The 20,028-nt window shown below is 43.5% G+C and overlaps 3 protein-coding genes across 3 annotated transcripts; all 3 read left to right on the top strand.

The window, feature by feature from the left end:
• The first annotated feature begins 274 nt into the window (after positions 1–274).
• On the top strand, positions 275–2,195 carry LOC122614001. The gene is made up of 6 exons (XM_043788450.1): positions 275–434; positions 491–550; positions 619–1,015; positions 1,069–1,137; positions 1,194–1,551; positions 1,605–2,195. The coding sequence occupies exons 1-6, from the start codon at positions 397–399 to the stop codon at positions 1,790–1,792; spliced, it is 1,110 nt and encodes a 369-aa protein (XP_043644385.1). The 5' UTR covers positions 275–396; the 3' UTR covers positions 1,793–2,195.
• A 5,980-nt stretch (positions 2,196–8,175) lies between these two features.
• LOC122614487 (phenoloxidase-activating enzyme 1-like) lies at positions 8,176–9,173 on the top strand. Its single transcript, XM_043789053.1, has 4 exons — positions 8,176–8,398; positions 8,460–8,502; positions 8,553–8,725; positions 8,782–9,173. The coding sequence occupies exons 1-4, from the start codon at positions 8,176–8,178 to the stop codon at positions 9,171–9,173; spliced, it is 831 nt and encodes a 276-aa protein (XP_043644988.1).
• A 447-nt stretch (positions 9,174–9,620) lies between these two features.
• Positions 9,621–10,751, top strand: LOC122614189 (CLIP domain-containing serine protease B15-like). The gene is made up of 4 exons (XM_043788710.1): positions 9,621–9,843; positions 9,905–9,947; positions 9,999–10,168; positions 10,225–10,751. Exons 1-4 carry the CDS (start codon positions 9,621–9,623, stop codon positions 10,701–10,703), a joined length of 915 nt encoding a protein of 304 aa, XP_043644645.1. The 3' UTR covers positions 10,704–10,751.
• Positions 10,752–20,028: the final 9,277 nt, after the last annotated feature.

Genomic DNA, 20,028 nt, shown 5'->3' with positions numbered 1-20,028 from the left:
GGCGATGAGCGGCGAAGAGGGGGCGAGTGGCGAGGGGAGGAACGGAAACGGAAACAGCCGGAGATGGAAGCTGAAGGAGCGCCGCGAGCGATCGCCAGGATGGGTCGTGGAGAACTGCCGCAGGATATGCGCCTGCGCAACTAACGATGCACGCAACTGCAACTGCCACTGCCACTGCAACTAGTTGCAACTATTCGCTTTAATTGCATATTAATGCGAAAATGTGTGAAATGTGCCCCCGGGCAATCGACACAGCAGCACAGCAGCCCTTGACACTCGAATCGAATACATAGAAACGCCAACACATTTTTGGCCCACTGCCAATACAAACTGTAGGCAAGCTTAGTATAATTTTTTATTTTTATTTGATCACCGTTTATACCACAACGTTGGTTGATGAAAATGCATCGCTTACACGTTATTCCAAGAAAGCAGTAAGTCAACTTCAATGAATATAACATTATTTCAACATATGATATAAATCTCTTAGCAAAGACCATGACAAATGCTTGATCGAGCTGTACAAACCCAAAAAATTTGTGGCCGAGTCGTAAGTAGCTACAATACCTAAGCCTTCAATTGACCTTAAGCTATACTCTAAACTTTATCTTATTGCAGACTGACTTCGGTTTATTCAAGTCGCACCACAGTTGCTCCCAACGGAAGTATACACGCCGATTCCGTCAGAGGCATCGAGGATCGCCACCTGACCGTTTCCCCTAAACTGCCCAGCCTCCTGGAGCGCGCTTCCCAGTCGCAGAGCATGAACCTCTATGACCTGTCCCAGCAACTCCTGGATCAGGTGGATGGCATCAACTCGGAGAGCGAGTGGTCAGATGAAAGCGAGAGGATTCGACGTGGGGAATTAGTCCCGGGTATAGTCCGTCGGGGTGATGAAAGGGCCTTCAATCTGAAGGAGCGACTGAAGGTTAGGGAGCGAATGAAGGTAAAGGACGCCGGGTACTACAGTAAAAGAACTCCTCCAATTCCCACTATGGAGGTCACAAGCAAGAGGGTACTAGCGCATTAACTCCAAGTTGTTCTTAATATTTGATATATTTCTCGCAGATCAAAAAAAGAAATAGGGAGTATGCTGAAAATGTGGTCGGACCCCTGAACTCGAAACCAAATCATAAGGTAGGCTAAACATAAAATACATAAGTGGTTTTTTCATTAATGTTTTATCCTTTCAGTTGGGACGCAGGATTCCCGAAAGCTGCGAATCCCTCTGTGCCGAACCAGTAATCCTAATTTCAAAAACGCCTGAAGTCTCGAGAGATCCGACAACGCTCAACATGCAGAAAGTCAAAGTGAAGCCACAACCTGTAGATTCTGAAAAAGATGTGGACTCCTTCAGATACTCCGAAAACCCAAAGAAGACCTTCAGGGCAATCGTTGGAAGAGCAGCTCAGAATGCTGGCTACCAGAATCAGGATGGCTCCAGTGAAGAGGATCAGAAAGTTCTACTGCAAACTATTGAAAATATCAATTTGGGAAAAGTACTTAGAATCCGGGCTGCGCAGCAGTTTCATTTTATGCTGGATCTGATTGGTAAGAAAACTCATGGTAAACCAAATCAATTCAGAACTATCGTTCTTCTGCAGATGATCACTACATCTATAGCTCGCTGCTGCTGCTGGCCACCTTGGCGTACTTGGTCTACATCCTGTGGTACGATATTAGTGACAATCTGAACGAGAAAGGTCGGTATCTGGCCAAAATGAAAAGCTCTAGACTGCCGATGAAGTGCTTCTACTATGTGATGCGTCTGCTGAGAGCTCCCATTTTTTGATGGGCCAGTGAATTTGAAGATTTAAACAAAACATTTTCCACTTTCATAACAACAGTGCACTCTATTATTCAGTTCTATTTCAATGGCGAAATATTTATTGTAAAATATTTATAAATGGATATTTTGGCTGTTTTTTCGCTCCCCAACAAAGTGTTGAATGGGACTCGCGCTCCAACGCCTCTTGCACGCTGCCACGCCCCTCATTTCCCACCTGGATCGCCTGGTGCCGGGCTAACAAATGAAAAACAAATATTAAACCGTGTTGTTTTGCCAAAATAGTAGCAAAAGCCCACACACACACATGCAGAGACACACACACACACACACACACACACCGGAGCGCACACAGAATCCGCGGAAATTGTAAAGTGTTAAAAATAATAAATTATTTCTGTTATTCTAAGTGGTATTAGAAAATGCTCATGCATAAATTTAAATTGCCAGCGCGTGTTGCATAAACATTCTGTCGCCGGCAAATTGAAATTCCATTGTCCACAAAGGAATGGCAAAGTGGAAAAACATTAGATAGCCATTCTTTATCCACCTGTCGCCCCACCACCACCACCACCACCAGCACCAGCACCACCCCCACCCCATCCTCCACACCCCTGACATTCGATAAATGCCATCGCCCAAGGCCGACTAATCCGTGGCATTAACCCCCGAGGGCCGGAGTCTCCAACTTTGGCCGGGGCATGGCACAATTTGTGTAATTTGAAAATATTTTTGTGAGCGGCTAAAGACGGTCGTAAGTCACAGATACTTCTCGGCAGCGAACATCGAACCTGTTCGAGGCAGCGGAATCGAGGCAGTTGAAAGTGGTAGTTGCAACAACCATTTACAACGTAAACACAACACAACAATGCGGACTATCTCTATCTGCGTAGCGCAAGGGGCGAAGTGTATCTTGCGGATGCGGATGGCCGGCGGGCGATTTCCTATTCTCAGCCATCCTCCTTCACTATCTGAATATGGAATCTGCCCACTGGCGTGACAGCAACGGAATCCAACTCACTTCTGGAGAAAATAAAACAGGCTGACTTATCCCAAACTTTAATTAAAAGATTCCAAATTTGTATTCTGTCTCAGCAGCCTATTTACTATTTACTAACTATTCACAAACTTTTTAACACGCTCACCCCGATCTTATTACTAAGCGAATAAAAATAAGATGAATAACTAAGTAAGTTGTAAGTTGTAAGTTGAAATGTATATTTGAGATAAGACTATGACCAGAATAATGCGATATTTTTGCTTGCTATTAGCAATGGGATTTTATTTTAAACGTAATATAGAAGATAGCTATTAACTGATTAGAGGAAGTTCCAAAAAAAACTGTAAACATTATTTTAAAAATTTCACAAAAACTTCATCATTAATTATTAGAAAATTTCCTAAGCTTTTAATGGGCAGCCAATTAATTATTATTTTATTGGCTATATTAACTAGATAAAATCATTTCCGTCTACTTTTCAAACCGTGCTCCATTAGCGGTCACTCCCAGGGCGGCAATAAGCCAACTTGGCTGGAAGGCTCCCACCAAAATAGATGCCAATTGAACTGAGGGCGATATTCTCACATATAGTGAATGTGGGAACTCTTTTACTTACCTTGAAACGCTCACAGAAACGGATACAGATACAAACACAGATACATATACAGATACAGACCGAAACCTATCTGCTTTGAAGCAACAATGCGGCAAATGTCCCTGGGGCAACATATCTGGCTCAGTGCGACTACGACGCTCATTTGTTTCTCAGTCGTGGACAAGATAATCGCCAATGTCCGCCGCTTAGAGGAGCGGTAGAAGGGCACCAGACGGGGGCGAACTGCTGCGGGGGGCTACGTCTCGTTTTCGACCGCTTGCCCATCGCTGGGGGAAATGTATCTCAATAATTTTCACACGAACTTCAGCCGAAATGAAGTTGTTGCAGCCGGGCTTAGAGCTCTTCATCAGCGCCATTCCGGACGCATCAGTCAGTCAACAAGCTGTGGCTCCCTGGATGTGGCAGTGGCAGTGGCAACAGCTGTACGACACAGACGCATGCAACCGGCTTACACTCGCCGCTCCACAGACCACACCCCCGCCCAGCCCCACAGTTGCTCCTTCAGCCGGAGACAGACGGTAACTGAAACTGTCACAACGTCAGCGCGAACACCTTTGGCGCTGGTTCGACTTCATTTGGCTATCAGGATCTTGGTTCCCCTTCACTCCCACTCGCTGTCGCCAGTGTCTCCACCTCGTCGCCATGGCTGCTAAAGCTTCAGATACAGGTGAGCACGCAAAGAAATAGATTGTAGATACATTTGCATTCATACAATACAGCGACTTACACACGATCCGCCTTGACTCATCACAATACTATATTTGCGCAACACAATGCCAAACATACATTTAAGCTGGTACAAGGATTTGTTTGCAGTGTACTGTGAGGCTGCCACAGATAGAGGCAAAGCCAAAGCTGATGCCTGGACCGAAACAGAGGAGAGCAGAGCTCTGGGGCCTGTTTCGCTTGTAATTATAATATTCCAGCCAACCCAGAACTTTGCCCACGGCCGCAAACAGGAAGATGAAGCGGCGTCATACGGAACTTTCGTTGTTGTTGCCGCGCTGTGGCACATGCAACACGACAACAGCAACAACAATGAAGACGGCAACGGCAACGGCGACTCCGACAACGCCCGCAGACTTTGCGGATGACCTCGAGCGCCACAAATGCTGATTACGAGGCCGTCCCACTAGCAGCAGCAGAAACAGCTACAGCAACAGCATTCATACCCCCATCAGCAGCGCCAAATAAAAAAGGAGCACAGATGCCCAGCGTATCCTTAACGAAGGCCAAATACCCTGGCCCTCGAGCAACATCAAACATTTTAAAAGGTAGCAGCACACGCAAAGATAGCTGCTACCATTACAAACGAACTCTTGCACTTCAGAATTTGTCTAATATGTTCATATGTTCATATGTTGTTAAGAAGTTGTATTAATTATAAATTCTATATAAATTCTATATATATATCTATAATAAATATTTATTAAATAAAAGTGGAAAATATTTGTTAGGAATGAGTTAAGTTATTAAGTAAATAAACATAAATAAGAAAAAATCCAAAAATCATCATCAAAAATTGAAAAAATATTTAAAAATAAATAAAAATTTTTTGGTAAACACAGTGTGATTGCAAATTTAATTACAATTTCAACGAGATATGACATTCCATATTCGGACCAATATTTCGAATGTTCTGATCAAAATACTGATATTTAAATCTCAAAAAACAGAAAATGAATTTTCGGCAAAAACCCAAAAATCATCATAAAAAATTTGAAAAAATTTGAAAAAAAAATAAATTTTTTTTGGTAAACACAGTTCGATTGGAAATTTAATTACGAATTCAACGAGATGTGACATTCCATATTCGGACCAATATTTCGAATGTTCTGATCAAAATACTGATATTTAAATCGCAAAAAAACAAAAAATCAATTTTCGGCCAAAATCCAAAAATCATCATAAAAAATTGGAAAAAAATTTGAAAAATAAATTTTTTTTTGGCAAATACAGTTTGATTGAAAATTGTATTACGATTTCAACGAGATATGACATTCCATATTTGGACCACTATTTCGAATGTTTTGATCAAAATACTGATATTTAAATCGCAAAAAAAAAACAGAAAATCAATTTTCGACCAAAATTTAAAAATCATCATCAAAAATTTGAAAAAAAATAAATTTTTTTTGGTAAACACAGTTTGATTGGAAATTTAATTACGATTTCAACGAGATATGACATTCCATATTCGGACCAATATATCGAATGTTCTGATAAAAATACTAATATTTAAATCGCAAAAAAACAGAAAATCAATTTTCGGCAAAAGTTAAGAATTCAGCTTCAGAATTTGTCTAATATGTTCATATGTTGTTAAGAAGTTGTATTAATTATAAATTAAGAATATTAACTCACTACAAATATCTATTAAATAAAAGTGGAATATATTTGTTAGGAAAAAGTTAACATTTACTAGTCATTGCATACTATTTTCCTCATTTGAGCAGCAATGTGTTTGACTTAGGGCCAAAACCCACCAGGAAAGAGCCCGAAAAATGGCCAAAGAGTAGGTCGGCGACCTTTTCTCCTTTTAGCCAGCCTGATTTGGGAGTATGTTGGCTTTTTGGGGGCTGACTGGTTGCTGGTTGCTGGTGGGTGGGGGGCAGCTGCGTGTATTTGGCGTTGGCTCTGGGGCTCACCGTGTGCATGTCCAGGACACCGCTGCTCAGTTGATGGAGCTGCCCCATTTACATAGCTTGAGGTATTTCCATTGATTTCATTGTGCTTTTCATATTATTGTATTTGCAATTTTGATTGCACTTGCCGTCGGGATGGCGATGGAGTGACGGAGTCGGGGTGGAGGTGGGGGGAAAATGCAAAAACCCGCACAGAGGCATTTTAAACGCAGATTGAGAGGCAACGGAGTGATGACTTGATTATTTTCCATTTAAAATGGACAAACGCACACAAGCGCAGTGGGATTGACCACCTCGAGGCTTTGGGCATTTTTCTTATTATGAGAAATAATATTTTAGTCAAATATTTGATTTAAATACGATAACTTGGCATTAAGTAAATAAACATAAATAAGACAAAAGACAAGAAAACAACAAATGTCAGATCAAATGTTTGCCCAGAGGCCAGCTTTTGATTTTTATACCCACTGCACTCCATTATCAATTGCAACGACATTGATATATGATGACTGTCGGAGCAACAACAACGAAAAATAAGAAAAACAGTACGCAATTTATGTGGACAGCGTAGAGCATAAAAGTCGTAAAATCACTGCATGAAACGCACTCAATTGCACTTACAGATACAGATACAGATTCAGATACTGTATCTGCATCTGCATCTGGTTGCTGTCAAATCCAGCAATCGAGTGCAGACTTAAGGCATTCATTTGAATGTCTTATTACTCGACTCTGGTTCGTCCATTAACTTAACTGGCCCGCAGGAATTGATAAAAACGCTTTTGGCCCTCTGCGGTGGAATTGCCATTTAACTTGCGCCTGCCTCACTGGCACTTGGCCGAATCATATCCTCACTCATCCCCAGCAAAAAACTGAGATTGAAAACCGTCATTAGGCACAGTTGGAGCAGAACAAATGTGTCATGTTCGATTTGGGAAAATATCTCTCAAGTTCCTTGATTTTGATTGCAGATTGTCCATGGCCAAAACAAGAACCCACAGAACAATGCCAGAAACAATTGCCCAGAAATTCAGCAGACAGCCTGAATATTGAAAATGAAAAATAAATACGTTCGGGGTTCTAAGAGAAATCGCAACCGTTTAAGCAGGGGCGTTCTCGAAAAAAGGGATAATGTATACATCTATCTTATCTTAGAAAACCCCCTCAAAATATACAAACATCACGGCTGTGATTTATTTCCATATGCAACCTCTAATTGCAACTGCAGCAGCAATTAAAAGAAATATGAAATTTTCTCGAATTTTCAGCAACATTGCCAAATACTTCTTTCACAGCTTGTTTGGTTTTTGAGTATACACACACCACAGTGGGTGCGTGTGTGGGTGTGCGTGTGTGGGCTCATTTCAATATGGACAATACACTCATATAGGGCTCCACATACGCCCACAAGAGCACACACCAATACCAATAAATCAGAATGCAAGAACTGACCAAATACAAGAAACGAAAAATGCATAACGAAAGCATAAATTGCCAACAATAAATAACCGAAAAAATTGTAAATAAAGTTGCAGCACAAATATTTCATAAGGCAACGAACGAACAACCGAACCAACGAGCGGCCATATCCCATATCCCAGCTTAGGGCTAAAGAGCAGATGCCAAAAAGCGAGGAACGGTAAGACACCAGAGCCCCTCAAACATTCAAACATCCAAGCATCCCAACTTCCCAACATCCCAGCATCCCAGCATCCAAGTATCCAAGCATCCCAGCATCCCAGCATCCAAGTATCCAGGCACTTGGGCAGCAGGCAGCAGACACCAAATGCCAAACACCAGGCGAGGCCAAAAGTATTTACGGCCAACTTAGCACACGAGCAGAAATGGCAACGTGACACGAAATCGGTCTGATTTCATTTCAAGTTAAGGCTGGAAATCAGCCATCAGCCCACTTAAATATAGTACTACTTTCTACAAGCTTAGACTATTAATACAAATACATAAAAACTATATTTTTTATAACAAAATATTCCCAGTCTTTACTAGGTTAAAGTTCATCACCAAAACAAAAGCTCAAAAAGTTTCATAGGGTTCTAAGAAAATTCTTATCTCTTATACACCTATAAAAGCCTCGAGTATAGGCACTTAGATCAGTATTCTTTGAACCATGAAGATCTTCACAGCTGAAATAGCGCTACTAGCGTGTCTAGTCCTTGGGGCAAGGAAAGGATCCAGCAGCCTGCTAACGGAGGATTGCGGCATCACCAAGCACCCATCGAGAGTTCGGCGGGTAGTTGGAGGTGAAGATGCCGACAGGCTCGCCAATCCCTGGATGGCCTTGGTGCTCGGTCAAGGAGAATCCATCTGTGCCGGTTCGCTCATCACCCACCGTATGTATTCATATCGAAAGTGTTCCCTTCCGTTTCATCTATAGGCTTAGTGTTTTTGCAGTTTTTGTGCTGACTTCAGCGACTTGCGTCACATCGTCGCCCAAGTATGTGCTTAATAGTTTTTGGAACTTTAACTAAATTTGTTATTTTTTAGACAAGTGGTCTTGGGCGAACACGACAGAAACTGCACTTCTGCGGATTGCATGTCCAGTCGCCAAGTGATTGACGTCGACTCCCGGTTTATTCATGATCAATTCCGTATGACTAGCGTAAACAAAAAATATGATATTGGTCTTATTCGGTTGGCAAGGGAGGTGTTGACCTCAGGTAACTACATGGTATGAGCTCCAGTAACAACCACAACCAAAACACTCTTTTCGCAGACTATGTCAGGCCGATTTGCCTGTCCGTTGATCTTCGAGTGGGACGTTTTGCTCGATTCTACACTGCCACCGGTTGGGGCAGAACCTATTTAAGCGACACAATCAAGATTCTGCAGAAAGTCACTCTGAGGAAGATCGGTAGAACGTCTTGCACGGACAGGTTAGGGATTAAACTCGATGCATCCCAGATATGCGTTGGCGGTTTCGGCAGGGGCCCTTGTTCTGGGGATTCTGGAGCCCCTTTGACCGTGGGTGGTGGAAAATCTCGGAATTTCCTGGTCGGCATTGCCAGCATGGGCACTTCATCTTGCAGTACAGTCGTCGTTTACACAAATGTCGAGCACTATATGGACTGGATTGTAAATACTATTCACGAAAGCAATATGCTTTAATCGGAAGCAGATTAGATATTTACGGCCAAGTTATCACACCTAAGCCACTTTAAACCGGCCTGATATTATTTCAAATTAAGGCTTTTCTGGATCGAATTCTCGAGATCTGCCCACTTATGTGCAGTACTACTTTATGCAAGCTTAAAATATTATACTAATAAATAAATAAAAAAGTTTTCAGTACATTTGTACTTGTACTTCAATATTAAATCACACTTATGAGCCACACAATAATTAAAAAAGTTTTCAGTACACACATTAAGTAATACTTAATAATTAAAGTTCGTCATCAAAGCAAAGGCAATTCCAAACTGATATATATACAAAATGCTCCAAAGGCTATAAAAATAAGTATGACTAATGTCGAAATTCTTATCGCTTATATTATATATGTATACACATATAAAAGCCTCGAGTATGAGCAATTAGATCAGTGCTCTTTGGAACATGAAGATCTTCACAGCTGAAATAGCGCTACTAGCGTGTCTAGTCCTTGGGGCAAGGAAAGGATCCAGCAGCCTGCTAACGGAGGATTGCGGCACCACCAAGCACCCATCGAGAGTTCGGCGGGTAGTTGGAGGTGAAGATGCCGACAGGTTCGCCAATCCCTGGATGGTCTTGGTGCTCGGTCAAGAAAATAAAATCTGTGGCGGTTCGCTTATCACACGCCGTATGTAGTCCCATCGAAAGTGTTCTCTTCCGCTTCATCTATACTCTCAGTGTTTTTGCAGTTTTTGTGCTGACTTCAGCGACTTGCGTCACATCGTCGCCCAAGTATGTGCTTAATAGTTTTTGGAATTTTTAACTAAAATTGTTATTTTTTAGACAAGTGGTCTTGGGCGAATACGACAGAAACTGCACCACTGCGGATTGCATGTCCAGTCGCCAAGTGATTGACATCAGTCAGCGGTTTAGTCATGATGAATTCGACATGCAAAGCGTAGGCAAATATGATATTGGTCTCATTCGGTTGGCAAGGAAGGTGTTGATCTCAGGTAACTACATGGTATGAGCTCCAGTGACCACCACAACCAAAACACTCTTTTCGCAGACTATATCAGGCCGATTTGCCTGTCCGTTGATCTTCGGGTGGGACGTGGTGCTCGATCCTTCACTGCCACCGGTTGGGGCAGAACCCATTCAAGCGACACAAGCAACATTCTACAGAAAGTCACTCTGAGGAAGCTCAATAGAAGGTCTTGCACGGGCATGTTTTGGATGAAACTCGATGCATCCCAGTTATGCGTTGGCGGTTTAAACAAGGACACTTGTTTTGGGGATTCTGGAGGCCCGTTGACCGTAAAGTCTCGTACGGATGGTAGCGGACATGGGAAAAGAAAATCTCGGACTTTCCTGGTCGGCATGGCCAGCTTTGGATCTCACTCTTGCAGTGGAGTCGGCGTTTACACAAATGTCGAGCACTATATGGACTGGATTGTAAATACTATTCACGAAAGCAATATGAATTCATCGCAAGCCAGTCATGTGCGGAAGTCAACTGCAGTGGATTTCGACTTCACAACCAACTAATGTAAGCAACTAATTTCTTTAAATTGCAAATACATAATAAAGTCGTGTATAAGGTACTCGTTTGTGTTCCATGTTTGCATTCGAGCTCATCATTTTCAAGGGATTCGTTTCGTTTCTCGAGCCACTCACGATCGCATTCCTGGCGCCCACACGCTCCCACACGCCCAGGAGGCCAACTGCATTTGGGCAGCAGCTCGTGGTCCTACCAATAAAGACGGGGCGTGGCGCGCGGGAGGCGGTGGAAGAGTGGAGCGGCTCTCGTATCGAAAAGCCAAAAAGTAAAAATGGCCCCCAGCGAATGTTGCAAGCAGCAACAGAGATAAGCAGCCGACTGCGGCAACTTAACATTTCGGGTGGGGGCGAGGCAAAACGGGGGAGCTGAAGGATACGGGGGGGGATACGGGGGAGATGGGCAAACAAATTTCATACTTGGCCCAATGTTTAAACTCTTCAATTGGCTGAAAGCGTTTTTCTCTGTGTGCGCTATCTAAATGTGGCACGATTATTGTTATTATTGCTGTGGTTTCACAGCGCTCGCAGGCGTCCACGGCCAGTTAGTTTTGGCCTAGCTATTTATTTGCATATGCATTTGGCCATCCGAATCCAGCATCCAAATTTATTAGCAATCGCAATGCAACAGCAGGGCCAATCTGCAGCAGCCACACAAGCACAGGTAAGTGAACTGCCAAGACCCTGCAGTCATCTATTCGCTTCTTATTACTCACAAATGGCAAATGGCACACGTTGCGAAGGCATCAGGACTTTTGTCAACGCGAATGCAATTGCAGTGCGGCAAAATGTTGCAAAATAAACGAAAATAAGGGAACAAGTGAAGTAACCTGAGCCGCCTGTTCATGCGACTAACAGATACCCAGGAGTAAAGAAGCAAATATCTTTGATAATAACTGCATATGGTAGTTCGATTCAAAGCTATCAATTAGGTTTATAATATTATTATTATTATTAATACTATTATTAACTTACAATATTGTATATACGAGTATACTGGTCTATTGAGTACTGCGATGTTAGGAATCTGTATGCTTCGACCCTTCTGTGTTCCAGCATACCCTTGGCCGCGGGCCAAAGTGATGGGTATGCAGGGAAACAGAGAGACTTGGCGGTCATATAAGAACACCAAGAGGAGCAACAACAAAGGCGAGTACCGCTGGCGATGGAGAAATAAGAGCGGCGGCAACAACAACAAATTGGAATATAAGGCCAGCGGGCATAACGGTGTTCATAATAATGATGGCGTGGTCTCTGAAAAGAACCATGATGGAGGAGCAGCCGCAGCCGCAGATGGTGGAGGAAGAGGAGAAGAATGGAGGAGATGGAGCCAGGAGCAGGCCGGGAGACCAGGCCGAGGCCGAGGCAAGGACAACATGGCCGCAACATAATGAAAACGAAGGGAATTTTCAGTTCGCGAACTCGGCGTCAAGGATGCTGCGAAAGAGGGTAGTGGGTGTGGAAGGGGAAGGGAAACGGGGATTGTAGAACGGGGGCAACGACGCACGAAACCGCACCAAATGCCCGCTGGCCATTGCAAGTTCTCAAGTGCTTCCGGCTGAGAGGTTGCCTACCCACAACCGCAACGTGAACGAGGACAGCGCCGGGGAGGGGGCGCCACTACTCACCACCGCGCCCACCCACCAGTTTCCGATTCATCCACTCACCCACCTTCTTGCACTGAGCCAAAAAAAAGCCACTGCGCTGTCAAGGATTTGTGTAAAATCTAAGGCACGGAATATATTTATTGCTGATATTACAAACTCAAAATATTAAATATTACTTCTTCAATGCGACATTGCAAAAGAGTATTGTTGTTTTGCTCAGTGTAGCCCACCTTCCAATATTGTCATGTGCTTTTCTTTCGCCAATGCAGCAGGAAAGGCTGCCGGTTGGGGTAAACTCCTGGTTGACTGCCACTAACCATTGAGCTTCATCAGCAGCCACCGACGATGGCGATGGCGATGACGATGATGATGGTGATGATGATGATGGTGACTACGACGTCGACATCATGGGACGGAAATGAGTGAAGCGTGACATTTGCTGCTCCTGCGATGTCACGCTACGCTGCTCAACGGCCCTGCTGCACCTGCTCCTTCCTTATCCTTATCCCCTTCTCATCCTCTGAGCCTGTCCTTTTCCGCTACTGCTCTCCACCACCACCACCACCGCCGCCGCCGCATTTCCACATGTGAGCCGCGGGCCAGGCAAAAGGAAACTCCTCGTATAACGCAAATTAAAAATCGCACTGCGACTGCAAGACATCCCGGCCCGGTAATGGGAAACTAGCGTGTAAATATGTGAGCTGCTGAAGAAAAGTCCTTGCTGCAGCCAGTTCCCCACTGCGCCTAAGAGTATGCAGCACTCTTTTAATTAGCACTTACTATTGGACTTTAATGGCACACCCCCTTCCCCCACCTGCCATTTCCTGTTTCATTCGACGTGGCTCTTTAAGCAACGCAAATAATGTGGCAAATGGCCGGCGGCAACGGTTAGATTTCGACATCAAAACAAATGCATAACAAAAGGTGTAGCACACATATCATGCATATTTTGAGGAGAATTGCCTCCAACGCGCTGCTGTCCAACTTTCCCTGGTCAACTTCTGTGTGTGCGAGTGGGTGTGTGTGTGTGTTTGGGGGTAGGAGTTAGGTTACACCCACCCCCCTCTCGGCGCCGCAATCAACCTTTGGCAGCGGCTCGCGTTTTTGACTTGCCAGCGGCCAAATATCGATGTAAAGAATTAAAAACATAGGTACATGCGTACTGAGGCCGGTGGATTGTGCCCCCGGCGAAGTGGGCTTTGGCGGCGGGGGGGCGTGGCCTAAACTGGGAGAACAGCAGATACAATAAAACATGCAAATATGCGCCCAAGGACATTGCAGCAACAACAACCAGAACGACACAGACACAGTCAAAACAGCGAGAGAGCGCCAAAGAACGCAGCCCAAACATCAAACACACACGGAGAATGGAGAATGGATAATGGAGAAGGTCCTTTGGTGGCGGCATGACCGCAGGTGTATACGTAATACATACACACATACACACACACACACATGCGGATGGATGTGCGGCAGATACCAAAGGGTATAAAGTTTATTTAGCTTTAGACGAAATTAAAGGCCTTTGTATATTAAGTAACCCACGTGGAAGGCATTCGTCCACATACATAAATGCAGTGCGATAACGCACACACCCATCCACACACACCCCCCCACACACACACACACACACACACACTGACACGCATCCTTGGAGTGTTGAACTTGTACATAAAATATGCCGCTGGCCGTTCTAAACATACCAAAAATGAAATTTATACCAATGAAAAGGGCAAAAAAAAATAAAGCATAAAAAAGAGGAATGCGAACCGAATTCGTTTCAAATGTTCATGTTCATTGGAGGGCCCAAAAGGCCGCCGCAGGACATCGTTGCGTACCTCAAAAACGAGCTGTAAAGTTCCAGTTCCCTGCCACCCTACACCCTTCACCAACCCCCCGATTTTGCCAGTGTATGCGGTCTGGGCGATGGTTATGAAAATACTTCTCCCATATTTTGATTCCATCAGCAAGCTTTTGGCGGTAATAACTGGACACGAGTAATGCGCTGCTCGTAAAACAATATATTTTTCGATTAGGTGATGGATCAACAACGTGTTCCAACTTTGTGATGGGCTGCGCAGATTGATGCATTTAAGTGTCTTGAATACAATTTAAATATAAATATAAATAGGCAATTTATCATTTATATGTATATAGATACAGTTGCTAAAAGATTTCAAAATGAACTAATAATACTCGTTGATCCTCCATTGAATGTGTTACTTTTGTATATGCAGCCAAATCCAGCTGGTAGGAAACATAAAGGGCCAGAATGTAAAATGTCTGAAAACGTGCTGCATTTAAGATGGCCCCCTTCGGCATGATTATTAACTTTTTGGCTGCATTTACATTTTGACAATTGCACTCGCAATCGGGCGGCCAGGCGGCAGATTGATGCATGCTGCACTCGGGGTTGTGGGTCCTGTTGCCGACTGCGTTGCAACTGCAACTGCGGGGGCGGCGGCAACTGCAGCTGCAAGGGCATAAAAACTGATGATTTGTGCCGCTGTCTGATGCGGAATGGTAACCGTAGCCATTACATCCGCGTCCCAATGGTACAATTTCGATTTTTTATATTTCACTGCTCACGTTTGTCACACATAAAAATGCATGAAATGCGGCAACTGGCAAACGACGAGGACCAACATGTCGCCATATCTACATATATATATTGTATATTTAAATGCCGTTACACTGATTGACAAAAGCCCTATCGTAGAGGGCTCAATAAAGAGCAAAAAAAGAGCAGTGCCAACGGGGCGTATGAGTAATGTAACCGAAACAATGCAATTGCCAATAAAGATGAGGCGGCGCCAGAAAAAACTGGATTGCGAATTTGTTTTTCATGTCGCGCTTTTCATGGCAAGGTGCACCAATGTAAAAAATGACTTTAAGCCGAATCCTCAGTGTACATCAATCCAATCAAATATGCTCAATGCAAATAAAGCTTAGAAAGTGCACAACTATTTGCATCGCTCTGCGAAAAAAGCATCGCTCAACAAACAGCTTCAATATTTAATGCAATTGTTATAGAAATTCAGTTTGATTTTATTACAGCGTCCTATGAATAATTGCCACACCTGGAGCCGAATGCAACCAGCTTCCTGAGTCTGAGCATGCATATGGAAAGACTTTTCCGCTTCACGCTCGCCGCTTGCATTTATGAAACCGCTGCTCAGCGATTTGCATATTTTTAGGCGGCATTCTGTTTTCAAAAGCAATACGATTACCATTAAAGCCGTCGCCTAAGCATGAGCACACATCTATGTATAGATGTATGTATAGATATTGGTTCGCGTGGGGTTTTTGAACTGGGGAGGAGGGGGAAATGGGCGACGTGAAATTCTATATAATTCTGTAGTCTCACATTTTGCGGAGCTAATCTGCATTTAAATGGAATTTTTAATTATTTTCCTGGCCGCATCCTTTGACAATCACAGCGGGACAACGGCGCTCGAGGCGGCAGCGAGGACAGCCGCCACGCCCCCCGACACCGACCCCTTATCCCCTCACCCCCCTTGTGACCCCACCGCCGTTGCGCCCCAAATTGGCGGTCGGTAAAATGCAGTTCGAATTTAAATAAAACTTAACAAGCTTGCCGCACACACAAAGGTAGCTAGGTTAGTGCCCCCTGCCGCATTCTATAAATGTATATGTACATACATATAACTCAATGCCGGTGCATTTTAGATTGCCAATCAAAATGTGGAGCAAAATATATCAGGTGTTGGTTTAGAGGGTGAAACGGGAAACGGGCAGCGGGCAACGGGCAACGGGAAAGTGGAAACTGGCGGAAAATCGGGGCCGCAGTGCCCAGCAATTTTGCCATCATCGGCTAAGCAAATAAGAATATTAATGGTTTTTTCCAGCCATTGCACAATATTTTGCACCCACCCATGCATAATACACCTGAGCGAGTTTTTCGATTAGAAGTCCGCCCACTTTTCGCCTTTGCCGCCCACTTAAATGGCGCTTAAATCAGCCATATGTACTTCCTGTAGTTGTAGTTGTGGTGGTGGGGATGGTAGTGGTAGTGTTGTGCATAAAATTAAAATTGGCGACATTTTACAAATTGCATTTTTGCATTTATGCCAATGAAAAATTGTAATTAACATGTTAATTAATAGTTAGCCGCGGGCCGCGTATGTTTTATTAAACGTGAAAAATCCGCTGCATAATTTTAGGCTCAAAATGAATATAAATATGTATGGGCCGTTGTCGTTGGCGTTCAATGAAAACAAAATCACTTTATGAGCCTGCTATTTTAATATTAATTAGTTTTGGCTGCCTGCGAAAAAGAAAACAAGTAAACATTGAAATTATAATGTACATTTTAATGGCAATTATTGCCGTTGTGCGATGCGTTTTTTACGCACACATACGCACAATAAGAAGGAAATCGCTTTTTATTTTGGAACTGGCCGAAAGTATCGGGCAATTGGATTATTTGCTGAGGGATCGCCGAAATTATTGTCATTCCGGTCATGGCAAAAACCGGAAGAAAGCCGGAATCCTGCGGGCCCCAGCCGCTTGGCCATGGCATTCCCTGAATTCCGGTGCGAGGCGGTGGCGATGAGGATGAGGATGACGATGACGGTGGTCGGAAGTGGCCATCGGCGCTATGCTTCTAACCTTCTAGTCCCACACACACGCACGCACACCATCACACACTTTGGTTGGCCTCCTTTTGGGCCATCCTTGTTATTTCTGCAAAGGAAATGCGAACGTGAACTGCATGTCTCGCCTGGATTGGATTGGACCAGCTACGAGCTACCAGGCAGCAGCTCCCGCTGGTCCAGCAAAGGAGTCGGAGTTGGCAACACAACGGAGCGGAAATTAAAAGAAGCAAAAAAAAAAAAATGGAAAACGGAAAACAGCAATGGAACAGGAAGAGGAACCTCTAAACCGGAGTCGCACCTGCCCATTACAATGAATCCTGCGGCAGAAGTGCACAACCAAGCCAACAGACTTACAGGCACGGCCAAACTCCCATATCCCCATATCATTGCATCATCTGCATGGTTGCTGAGTGCAGCATAATGACTTGTTGCATCGCAGAGTTGCCCCCAGATTGGCAGCTGCCAAGGCTCTGATCCTGGCGAACGGCAAAGAAGAAGTCTTAGTTACACCCATCAATGTTTCGACTCCAACTCAAACAAGTAATCAAATTTAGACTATTTGGATGGCTCTGCAGTCACTGGATGATGTGCGTCGTCTTTGTCATTTCCTGGTCCAAGTTTGGCATGCTGTATGCATAGAGAGCCTGGGCACAGCGCAATTTACTTGCAGTCCCACTCAATTTCTGGAAAGTTGTAAAAGCAATTACTTTCCGTTACAATTTTTGTGCTTCGTAAACATTTAATTTCCAATTTTAATTTGCTCCAATGCATTGCCCCACACACACAGGCGAGAGGAGGAGGAGGAGGAGACGGCAGAAGAAAGGAGCAGGAGGCAGAACCAATCGACATTGGGGACTGCTAGCTGAGGTCCTGCTGCAGCAAAGGACCTGCCCTGCCCTGCCCCGCCCTGCACCCGGACTCATGTGGCCTGGGCTCCGTTTCTCATTTACATTAAATAAATATTGTACAATTGTATTGAGCAACTGGCAAAGGTGAGTCCCAGTCCGATGAAATGAGCTCTGACTCCGGTTCCGGTGGCAACTTCATCTTACCAACTCAACATGCCGCTCGTGTAAATATTCCCAGAAAATAAAAGAATTTCATCTGACAAAGAAAAAAGTGGGCTCTCAATGAATAAAATGGGGAATTGAAACGTTTTGCTGGTTCGATTTATGGAAAATGCATGTTGCACATGCCTCGCTCTGCCTGCAACTGCTATGCAATGCACTATGCAACTGCAACGAAAATAGCCGAGATATTCGGATCTATATCGCTTCGACACATACGAAACAAAATATCAATTTCAATTGGACACCTGGCAGTGCGGTAGTTTACTCACAGACATGCAAGATAGTGCGGAATCCTTGCAGACTTACGCAATTATTTTGGCCTCCTTTATAAGGCATGGTTAGTTACGGAACGATAGGGAACGTTTTCAGAAATCGTGTATTGTTCAAATATTTTTCCTTGTGTGCCTAAGCCGCCGCTTAGTCCTTGTTGGAGTTCACTTTTTCCGCACCACTAGATTTGCCTCTTGGAAATATACAATCTCGTCAGTCATTTTCTTTAAATTCCATTTTTTTGCCATGTTTTTGCAGTTGTCCTCGCACACAAGTAGACACGCACTCACACACATGATATCCTTTTTAATGGCTCAGTGGAGTCCTGATCCAATGACTTGTGATGTGCAAATGTTATCCTGTCTCCCAGGCTGTCTCTATCCGTCCGTCCGTCCGTCTGTCCGTCTGTCTCCGCTCTGCATGTGTGTTTATAATTTACTTTGCTTTCTGACAAAAGGATTTTAAAACAATTATTTTAATGTTTTTCCCACACACTCGCACACTCGCACACAAACACAGGCAAGCAGGTACAGAGAAACAGACATTACGTCGAATTGAGTTGGTTTCGTTGGGAAAATGTTAAAATGTCGAAATGACTTTTGCCAATTTTTGGCTTTTAAATGCAATTTTTCTCTTCATTTAACATTGGCTGTGTCACGTATAATTCGGGCCAAATCGAAAACTTTATTTAATCAAACACAAACACGAATGCAACTGCAAATGCAAATCCAACAAAAGTGCAATGTAAATAAATACAAAAAACAGACTGCGTTCGTGTTTCTCTTTTCGCATTCACTTGCGATATTATTTCACAAAATTATCCACAGTTATGTAAATGCCATTTTTCTACAATTATTTATCGAAGCGTTAAACAAAATACACAAATTAGATTATGATCCAAGTCAAAGGGGTCATTGCAAATGGCAAAATTCCGCAGCTCAATTGCATTTCGATAGAGCTAAATCAAAATGAGTTTAAATTACAGCTTTAACAATGCGCAGCCATGATAAATGACTTTGGTGATTATGCAGACGGATCCTTCTCCCTAATCGCAATCGCACAACAAATCCCCAAGTAATTCCGCAGGATGAGCCAAACACTTGCAGCGCTTTCCAGTTTCGAACACTATCTCGATGGCCGCGGATGGCGATGGCACAAAAGTAAGCAAGTCATTAACATATCGCGCCAATGAAAATGCAAATGCAACACAAATTTCCCAGCCAGCCAGGATAACTGGCTCTTGCTCCTCCTGCTCCTCCTGCTACTTCGCAGGACTTGCCAGGATTGCCCGCCTGGTTGACCGCTCGTCCGGTGGCTCATTAAAATGCGCTGCCATCTTGCGAAAGTGAAAAATTGCCGGCCAAAGAAAAAGTTCAGGGAATTGGTGGGAGAATAGGTGAGTGGAAAAAATGGGAAGAAAAACATTTTTGAGTTCAAAACGAATACGAAATACCTTAAGGACTTGAACGTATTCCGATAGGAAAGTTTTATCGCGATGAAATGCAAATAAAGCGAAAGTTTCTAGAAAGTTTACTTATAATAAACCGTCTAGCTATACAAATCTTAGTAAGTTTACTTATAATAATCCATCTTGTAATAGTAAGTTTAGTAAGTTTTCTTATATTAAACTGTCTTGTAATTAAATTTGGTAATACCATTTTAATGGAAATAAAATATGGTATGAAGCAGATTGATATATTTTACAGTTAGTGGTATAACGTGCTTCCTTACAGGGTCTAGCCCCTTGAAA

The sequence above is a fragment of the Drosophila teissieri genome, chromosome 2R (assembly GCF_016746235.2).
Source record: "Drosophila teissieri strain GT53w chromosome 2R, Prin_Dtei_1.1, whole genome shotgun sequence".
NCBI classification, from domain to species: domain Eukaryota; kingdom Metazoa; phylum Arthropoda; class Insecta; order Diptera; family Drosophilidae; genus Drosophila; species Drosophila teissieri.
This window is presented reverse-complemented; position numbering and strand designations above follow the sequence as displayed.